General features: G+C 39.5%; 2 protein-coding genes across 2 annotated transcripts in view; both read left to right on the top strand.

Annotated features, from left to right (window-relative positions):
• Nucleotides 1–10,542, top strand: part of LOC138033544 (golgin subfamily A member 6-like protein 6) — a 58,111-nt gene that overhangs the window by 21,306 nt on the left and 26,263 nt on the right. The gene's annotated exons all lie outside the window — the stretch shown is intronic.
• LOC138033552 (trichohyalin-like) overlaps nt 9,070–10,542 on the top strand; it is a gene marked incomplete at its 5' end in the record, with an annotated part of 11,155 nt that continues 9,682 nt past the window's right edge. Inside the window, one exon of the mRNA XM_068881330.1 lies at nt 9,070–9,108. Coding sequence (XP_068737431.1) covers nt 9,070–9,108 — 39 coding nt within the window. The remainder of the gene's footprint in view (nt 9,109–10,542) is intronic.

Below are 10,542 nucleotides of genomic sequence, written 5' to 3'. Positions count from 1 at the left end.
TTTTAGAGCTGCCGTGTATTTTTGGATGGCAAACAAAAAGTTTCAGGACTCTCATTTCTTTCCATCATTTTAGTCACTGTCTGGTTAGGTCCCAGTCTTGGTACGACACAGTTCTAGACTCCAGAAGAGAAATTTCCCTGTTCAGATACTGAAGAGGAAATCTTGGTCAAGACCCTGCTAGACTTAAATACTGTGACCACGGCCATTTAATTAGGCTTAGCACTAATTGTCATGCTGCTTCGACCAATATAGTATTTTTGGGTTGTCCATGGACTGGGGGTCAGTTTTTTCAACTTTCCGCAATTTACCAAACTGTGGTGATCTGATGAACCTGAATAAATAATTTACTTTTTTGGTTATCCAGCTCTGACTCACCCCCTACTAATGAATCAGCTGCTCTGTTCAACCTTGAAATTACACCAATTGCCTGAGCTGAAAAAAAAGGAAGTTTCAATTGATATTCTTCAAACAAAATCAACAATCAAATGAAAAAAACACACAGGATATTTGATGTAACCTCTAGAAATGAATGGACAGGTACGTGAAATGCACGTAAACTATACAGTAAACAATTACCTAGAGGCGTTATGGTACATTGCTCTAAACTGAGACATAAGCTGGTATAAGCAGGTCGATTTTATGGGCTAATATGGGCTAATAGGGGCATTTCACCTTTCTTGAAATATTTGACTGTCTCTATCCCTTGCATCAGGAGCCGCGGCCAAAAACCCGGCTAGCCTGGCAAAGGCTGGCCAGCCCAGGCTTTTGGGGGTTTTTGGCCAGGCTTACTGGGAACATGCGGCCTGGTAAAGCTCGGCAAGCATGGCCACAGCCAAGCTTTCTCGGCAACCCTGGCCACAAAGCTTGGCCTTCCTGGCCTTGTTACTTCGAAGGCTGAGCTTTCTCGGCAACCTGTGGTCAAAAAAGCCTGGCCTTCCAGGCCTTAAGATTCAAGCCAGGCTTGACCACGCTTTTGTGAATTTCCAGGCCAAAAATGTTTAAGTCTCAAGATTACAGACATTGACTGCAATTTAGTGTAACATTGTCTGTAATACCGACCAGTGACCTTAAACCAAATCTCTGTGAGCTCAATTGAAGTGTCTTTGAAGTAACAGTCTTTAAAATGCCCTTGATGATGTCTTGCAAAATACGATGATGTTATGGTTAACAGCCAATTATCTTTAATGTACAGCGTAAACATTATTTTATCTCACACTTGAACATGAACATTATATTGACTGTTCCTAAATTTGACAAACCTGAGACTAAACTTTTGCACATGATTATTCTTAGATGTACAGAGTCTCTGATAAAAAGAGCTATGTTAATGATTATTTTAAGTCCTTCTCATTCTATCATGCTAAAGTACAGCTGTATACTTAAACTTTCCTGTTTTCAAAGCATTTAAACTGTCACATAACTGTTCGGCCAAAAAGCCTGGCCTTCCGGCCTTCCAAGATTTTTAAGCCAGCCTTTGCCAGGCTTTTCTGGATTTTTGGAAACTGACAGCTAAAAGGGCAATGTGGACTAGGATTTATGGGAATCTTTTAAGACTTCCCTCAATGATTCAACTTAAGGGTCACTTGAGTGAGTCGAATTCTTGATAATTTTGTGCAATAGTACTGAATGTGACAGTGAGACAAATAATCAAAGTTTAATTAGTGCCCTTTAAGGATTCGATTTCATCTTGAAAAAATGAGCTTTAACCTCAACCTTCAATACATGTATATCCGGGTTTGGTCTTATTCAAAGCATTACAATGTGAATGTGATATTTTTCGAGTTAATTCACTACTTGTAATATAATGTACTTTGCTTAAACAATGTCCTTTAAAGGCCCCAACTTTGAAGATAAAATCACTCTGTACACGGAGAAATGAAAAAGAAAGCTTTTATTCTGATGTATTCTACAGATTGTGACAATATCATCAACAGATTACCTTGTTTGATCACAGGTAACCCAGGGTCACTGTGTGTGCCACATAGGTAAATATAGAGAACATATGAGGTGAAGTTTTGGTCCTAGAAATTTGCAAGAAAATGGAAATAAAAATCGATGAAACTACCATGTGGTGAGCTGTTGTTGTCTTAATACCGTACAACGAGTTTCGGAAAAAAATGGTCCCCGTTCACCTTCCTTCTATGAATACTGTATATACTGTATCTTTTTAAGTTGCCATGACAGAGTATAAAGAGAAAAAAATCTTTGATGGGACGGCAGGGAAAGGTCCTTTTACAGCAGACCAAAATGCTTAGCAGCCAATCTCCTCAACCAGTTTATGGTTTGATGTATTTAAGGCTCTCTTTGCAGACTTGTTATACAATGTAGTTCTGTGGTTTATCTAAAATGTTCAACAGTTTTTTCGTAATTAATTTTAAAACAAGAACCCAATCCACAGATTTTGACATGAATTAAAATGTTTAGTTACTGCTGCTTTGAACTCTGTATTATATTTTTTGCCTATGAGCTATGGTAGTAACTGTCATTGTCAATAGCTTGACTGTAATGATTTTTGTAGTTTCCAGCACATCTCTGATTTGCTGGAATATTATTTTACAGGAAAGCTAGGATATTATAACCTTTTTAGTTTTTGAAGTTGCTGAAATATAATGATCTGTACATAAATTAATACCCATTGAAGCTGAATATATGGGACAGGACGGGAAGTGCGTGAAAAGTCTTATGATTTCATTCCCATATCAGATGCAGCATACATGACCTAGACAATAATGTGGAGATTGTATGGAAGTTTACCATGTCATTGATTCCCATATCATATGGGCCAGCATGATATGGGAATTGTACAGGACTTTACACAATTCCCATAGCATCCCATGCATATCATATACCAGTGTACCTGGATAATGTGGGAATCGGATGGAGTGCTGCCAAACATATAGCATTCCCAAAGTGAGGGCTCAGAAATCTTGTGGTATTGGTATGGGGCTGAGCAATATCATTCCTATGATAGATCATATGGGGTATCTATGGAGTGCTACCAAGGACGTAGCAATCCCATAGTTTAAGACAATAGAGTAATAACTAAGTGAAGACAGACGGCCAAGTATGGGTTTGATATGGAATGCGTAGCCCATACCAATCCAATTGGCCCATAGGTTATGCATATCATCTCCATACTAGGGCCATATATGGCCCATGATATTAACAGGTTTGGTAAGGGTTGTTGGGCTCAATTGAACGGTCTTTGATTAATTACAAATTATTATTAAAATTGACATGGTAGTGTCTGCCTGGCCAGGCTGGCCAAGGTTCCTTGGCAAGCTTGACCAATTTTTGGCCCCGGCCAGCCCCGGGCGGCCTGGCCATGAGTGCTATAAGTTGTAATGCATGCCAAACTTAAATTTTCTGATAATAAATTCCTTGCAAGGCTTTACTTGCCAGTTTTGCCCCTGGCCATCCATGACCTTTCCAGCCATGCAAAGCAGACCATTTGTTTTTTCGCTTGTTTTCCTTTCCAATTTTGGCCCCGGCCAACCCCGGCGAGGCCAGGCCAGGCTGGCCCTGTGGCCACAGCTTCCCCAGTTTTTTTTTTATCCCCTGGCCAACCCAGCCAAAGCCTGGCCACAAGCCGGGCTCACCCCAGCTTGCAGGCCAGGTTGACCCTGGCCTACCCCGGTGACTGGCCGGTTCCCCTTGAAAGAACTTAAACCAAGATCTTGCGTTACGCTGCGGCTGAATGCACGCGACGGGACATTTTCGGGAAAACATTGGAACGTTATTCTTTAATTTACGAGGTTGTTTTGGATTTCACTGCTGTAAATGCTGGGGTTGGTAGTTTTACAACACTCCATATAATTATTCACATCATTCAGCACGCGCTGACCGAGTGATATTTCTTCGATATTCCCTCTGGGAACGAAAATATCAACAATTTTGGCAATGGTTTGTTTGTGAAGTCTCAGTTGCTGTGCTATTTGAGATGGTCCTTTCCATTCTAACCAGCTTTCAATAATTTTCTACCGAACAAAACTTGGAATTGCCTTTCCTTGCACGGTGAAGGCACTCATTTCAAAGCAACAACTGAGAGCATTGGTGAAATTACTTCGCCACATTACCATGAAGTTCGGCGCAAAATTTCCAAGTTCAATTCAAAGTTTGCCATTTGATTGACAGTTACTTATTGAAATTTACAACGAACTTCGCAATTTTGTGAAATGCACTGTAACAGATAAACTAATTTTCTGCGGTTGGGAACGAATTTGCTGCAGAGTTTCAAACTTTTATCTTATCGACTCTAAAAAATATGAACAATTTCCTCATAGAGGTCCTTGGTCCGCAACGGATACAACTTGAAAGAGAACTTAAAGCCCCATTTACACGAGCAATTTTCCTTGACAAGGAAAAATTGCTCGTGTAGATGGGGAATAGTGGACAAATTTTCCTTTTCAAGGAAAATCTGGCGTGCTAGCTTTTCCTTGACAAGGAAAAATTGTCAAGTCTGAAATTTGCTCGTGTAGATGGACAACATGGAAAATGTGACAAGGAAAACTTGTCATATTTTTCATTTACACTACCAAGGAAAACTTGTCAAGGAAAACTTGTCAAAGAAAACTAGTGTGTACAGTCGGCAAGTTTTCCTTGACAAGTGGACTTGTCAAGCTAGGACAAATTGCTCGTGTATAAATGGGGCTTAAATCTCGCGATTCCTGCCACCTTTTTTCGAATTACAAGAGAAATATTTCAGTTTGGAACTTGCCAATTAAATGCTATCGCAAGAAACGAAAAAGCTATCTTAGGGAAAATTTCAGTTCGTGCTGTTTTGATTCAGGTAAGATATTCAAGATTATCCTTTTCTCTCGCGGACCACGGACACCATACTGTACTCGTTTCCGAGAAGTCTTCCGGCATGCATTTAAACAAATCGTCATAGTTCTAAAAGTTGGGAAAAAATTGTTTCGTCTTGGTTTCACGTGGTATACAATGCTAAGACAAATTATATTAACGCATGAATTCATGTTACAATTTGCTCCGGCCGATAGTGCCATATCTACCTGTGGTAATTTATTAACCAACCTTTTCTTCGTACTTCAAAGTCATCAACCATCTTGAGAAGGGATCTCTTCTGCTTCTTTAGGCGTGTTAGTATCTCTTTTAACAAATCCAGGCGGTCGATTCCAAGATGATTTTGGTTTTCAAGCTCCAAAAGTAACTCTAGAACGGTTGTGATAGGTTTCGAAGGGCCATTCCGACCTAAGTGATCTCTGCACACGAATTTTAATAATTTTAGGTTTGTTTCCTCGATTTTCTCACTTATGTCATAAATCAAGGCATTATACTCCACCTTAGACATTTTTGGGCACACAGAGGTAAAAAACGAAAAGAAATTGCCTTTTTGTGCTTAGCGAAGGTCGATCCGACATGGCTGGTGTCACAGTGCTGGAGAAAAGTCACGCGAGTGTACCTTGTCACAGAGCATGGATATTTCGGCCGAGCTCGAACCAAACTCCGCTGCTTCAAGTTTGGAGACGGTGTCCTCTGAAAGTCGCCAAAAGTTAAATACGATTAATTAGCTCTTTGTGCCATATTATATTTCGTATCGTCTCAGTGAGTTGTCAGGAATGAATGAGCTAGAGTACTAATTTAGATTTTTACCCAATTTTGACCTAAAACAGTAAATTTAGCATGACATTGCTCCTTTAAAAAACGGCGACGGCAACGAGAACGTCATCAATTTGCATATTTAGTGGGTAAAAACAATACCTTTGCACGCCCTGCACGTGCGTTTTTCACTTTTGACCATGTGTTTGCAAAGCAACACCGTGCCATAGCCGACAGAGCTGAAAAACGACTGCGCAAGTCACTGATCCGCGGCACGAAACGCAGGCTCAAGGGCGCGCTCATTCAAAAAGACTATCTGTTCACCGGAAAATGACAGTCGTTGATTAAATCAAAAAAATAAGGTCGCTGTTTGAAAGATAAGGATTTTGTCACAATTTTTGACGAGTTTTGATGTTTTTCCAAAAATTGAAGGGGTGTACAAATTGTGTAAAAATTGTTTTCGCGTGGTAAATGCACCTTTCGTGTGACTATACGGTGAATGGAGGTAACGAGCGCTGCAATGCTTACTTTTTTGACAGGCTTTTGTCGCAAGTTTCTCGAACGGTTTTTGCAAGTTCTTGGTTTTCTGGGAGGACCAGAAATTCCCTTAAACCCTGTTTTGGCGATGTTCGGCCGGTGGAATTGGTGAGAGCTTCGAACTTATCGGTGGAGACTAGTTCGTCGAGTGGTCGTGATACAGGACAATGCCTCTTTGTCTGTGTCGGTAAAGAGACATTGAAAAACCTTATGACGTTCCAGATACTCTCTATAATACTCTGAACAATAAAGGAAGACAACTGGTGAATTATAGACCGGGTGGTGAATGGTGACACGCTTACAAAAGATATTTTGGCAAGCATGCTCAAAGCCATATTAAAATGGAGTATGCAAAGATGCAAGAACTCAGGCAAATTGAGCTCCACGTTTCTCCAAATTTTAATACGAATTTATAATTATCATGAAAGCAAAATACATCTTTCGCTCTTTACACAGCATTTTTTGTTAAATTTATAGAAGAGCGATGAAAGCCAGCCCCAACAGAAACTGAGATAAATCGGTGAAAAGATTATACACTGTATGATACACAGAGAGCAGGCAAAAAAGTGCTTCATCCTGGAAAGCCCACTTACTGACATTAAACAGCTCAGAGAAAATTAATTTGCCCCTTGATTTGCTTGCCTTTTAAAATAAAAATTCATTGGATCCTAACCTGATCAAGAGACGTCATTAATGTTATTTTTCTTTCAGAAAGTAAATCCTTTTTTCCATATTTAACAATTGACAAGAAACTACAAAAATTTTACAAGGATCAGTTCAGACAACACAGTGCATATTGCAAAACTGATCTAAACTTGAGACATTTCACACATGCATGCTACATTGTACTTGATGGGTTTGAACAAAATCTTTAGAGCATAGACAACTAGGAAACATCCCTGAAAGGGGCATTCCACAAAATTAATATTTTCAGCTGTATAGCAAGAAGTTCACTCTAGCATTATCTGCTGACTGGCGTAGGTGGTATTATCCTAAAAAGATGATTGTATATTAAGTAGATGGAATCCAGTCATCAGTATAATACACATATGCAAGGGCTATTCCATGTGGGTCCCAATGCTCAAGAAGATGTTTGTTTTTAATTTTAATTTTTTCTCTGACAACTTGTCATTGAATGTGTTTGAAGGTGTTCTGAGTTTCGACGTCACTACATGTATCTGAAGCATTACTGGGTTGGCAACTCATCAGATCAAAAGCATTTGCAAAGTTTGCGTGCAGGTGCAAACAACATGCATTTGTGATGTTTTTGCTTGAATATGTCGTCCCCATTTTTTTTTATAAGTACAACATTTAAAAAAGTGGCATCTTAAAGCTCTGTGATGGTCCAAAAAGTTCATAACTGAAAAAAGGTTAAGGACTGGTATTCAGTTCTAAGAAGAAACTGAAAAGTTTGACAATGTGAAGAGTACTAAAGAAACTGCTTAAAACTCAACAGCATTGTCTGGATTTCTCAGTGACTTTATCCAGTCTTTTGTTCCACACTACCAACATGAACAAAGTGAACTCAATAAGATTATTGTGGTTTATTGCTGAGAAAAAAAGGCTGAATTTCTTCTCGCTCCTTTTAGAGCTAATATTTCACAAAACTGCCGCAAATAATACCAGGTGGATCCATCTCCCTAAGGACAAAAAACGAAAATGAATGTTATTGTCCATGAGATGCATATTACAATGCTATAATCTACAATATCATAATGATATTATTATTTTCCTAGACACAGGAGACTGCACATATCAGTTTTATGGGGGCTGTGAAAATTAGTACAAAAAGTCATTCTTATTACACAACCAAGACAAAGAAAACATGATGAGCTAACCATATAAACATACTATAAACCACACATAAAGCAATGACCCTTAACTGTTTGCCTTAACACATGTTCTTAAATTTTTTGAGTCTAACCATAATTTTGCCTTGGACGTTGGGTTGAACATAGATTTGCAAATAATGGCCAGTCAAGGGGGAAAGAAAAATACCATCTTCCAAGTTTTGACATAGATGTTGACACCAAGTGTGTTGCATTATTACAATAATGATAGATCATTATTATTTGGCGATTGTGGAAGCTAGACTACAATTAAGTCACTCGGGTGCCACTTTGAAGCAGTATTTCCCTGTCAATAATCCTAGGATTAACAGGAAGCAGGGCCTGGACTTTGTACTTTTATTTAACAAATTGTTCTTTTCCTAATATATCGATGTTCCATTAATTAACAGGCCAACAGTCTCCCGAACATGGGTGTATCAGTTGATTGCACAGGGTATTTTGGTGGGCAAGTATTTATGATTCTGTAATCAAGCCTCACTATGGCAATAAATTAAACAATGTTATTGATCACACTACTGTGCAACTAGAACTTCTTCTGAGTGTAATCTCAGAGGCCAGTCTTGCAACCAATTTACCTTTTCATTGAAGAAATGCCCTGAGACAGGGACAAAGAACTTCAATATTTTCTGTGTAGTTCTGGCCAGTACTTGTGTTCATTCCAACTTCACAAGTTGGCAAGGTGTATTCTTTGAGACAGCTGCCTTTATGGGGGCAGTCAGGAGGTTAAGTGGCTATTGCAGAGTGGCAGCACTCTAAATGAACTGCTGCCTTGGTTCAAGGAGAAGGTTGACAACTTTCAAATAATGCTCTTAGAACATGTTACGTTTAATTAACGCATTGTAAATACATGTATGATTGATTGTAAAGGTGATTTCAGAAAACCCTGCCCAAATTATCTTTTTGATGAAAACTGTAGAGATTGCATGGGCAATACCCTAGTGTGCAAACTGAACCAAACGTTGTGAACACTTCATGCTTCAAAAACAAATATGGAACACTCACCGTAGACTCGGTTAGTTTCTGCAGCCCATATTCCCAAACAAATTTAACTGGGTTTGGATCTCAAGGCCCAAAAATTCCACACAAATATATTACCCAGATCTGATGTGTCTCCTTAAATTAAATCACCACGATCTCACTTCCAAAATTCACACCGTCAAGAGTTATAAAGTGACACAGGCAGAAGACGAGATCAAACGATCGAAATGGACACTTCGCGTCTCATGCACGATTTGTGCTCCCTATCTGGCGCATGCGCAGTCGTTTTTCAGCTCTGTCGCCATAGCCAAATTTGAGGTTTTATGAAGAACGTTCCGACCCGTGTCATTTTGGGGAGTCTCAGGAGCTGCCACATAGGCATGTCCCGATTGCGTTGGAAAAATCATCAAAAAGAGCTAAAAAATGGCAAAAAACAGTGCTCAAATGGTGCTCAAATTTTTGAAAAAGTGCCTTAAATTTATAAGCAGAGCTGAAAAGTTTGTGATGATTTTAAATTATTTCCTAGCAGATGTTCATAAATATTCGAATCCCGTTGGAGCCACCTGAATGGGCCATTTCCGAGTTGCTGTTTGTCTCGGTTTCGAAGTGAGTCTTGGTGCTCAACTATTGTGAGGGAAATGAGTTTGATTTGCATAAGAATACGCAACTCATTTCCATTTGAATGGTTGTGCACCGGGACTCACTTTGAAACTGAGGCATGCAGCAACTTGGAAATGGGCTATTTTAAGGTGTGTACTATAATAAGAGACAATTACTTTAATGGCCCTTTGCAGGATAATGATCACATGGTACAAAAACCGCCGTACTGGAATGCAAATTGCCCACTGGGACATCTAAACAAAGAAAATTTAGATTAACTGGCTCTGTTTTAGATGTCCAAGAGCGCAATTTGCGTTCCAGTATGGCGGTTTTTGTACCATGTGATCATTATCCTGCAAAGGGCCCATTGTCCTGATAAATGCGAGGATCGCTTCTCCATCAGTCGTCTACAACCCTCACATACAAAATTTTCATTTCTTTCATTCATTCATCGAGCCCTTCACTGGTACTGAAATGTGCCTAACACATTGACCTGATCCAGAGGACCGGTATTACACGGGTCATGTGTTCGAATCCCGTTGAAGCCGCCTGAATTTCTCATGTGTCTACCCACGGAGTAAATTGTCCGTGATAAGTGCAGGGATCATTTCATCATTCTAAGCTTTATCAAAGCATTAGCCCTCAATTGTCTAAAAGGTGACCATAGCGGATGCAAAACACCAATGCTTTCCGAAGGGCAAAAATTCTAAACCTGGATCGACTCAGTCTAGCTCTTTAACCGTCGCGTTCAGTTTCAGCATAGTTTGTAAAGCACTCCCACCGCGTCACAGAACCGTATGGACTTGGAAAAAGTGCTTTAAATGTTGCCCAAAATGCAAATGCAAAATGCTTAAATTTTGCCTAAAAGTCATGAAAGTGCTCAAGAGAGCTGGAAAGTTAAAATAGAGCTCCAAATTCGAAAAAGTGCTCAAAAAGTCCCCAGCGCAATCGAGACATGCCTACTGCTACACCTTTGTCACATTAAAAAGGTTGAAATTGAGATGACGTTCTCGTTGCA

The sequence above is a fragment of the Montipora capricornis genome, chromosome 2 (genome assembly GCF_036669925.1).
Source record: "Montipora capricornis isolate CH-2021 chromosome 2, ASM3666992v2, whole genome shotgun sequence".
Taxonomy (NCBI): domain Eukaryota; kingdom Metazoa; phylum Cnidaria; class Anthozoa; order Scleractinia; family Acroporidae; genus Montipora; species Montipora capricornis.
This window is presented reverse-complemented; position numbering and strand designations above follow the sequence as displayed.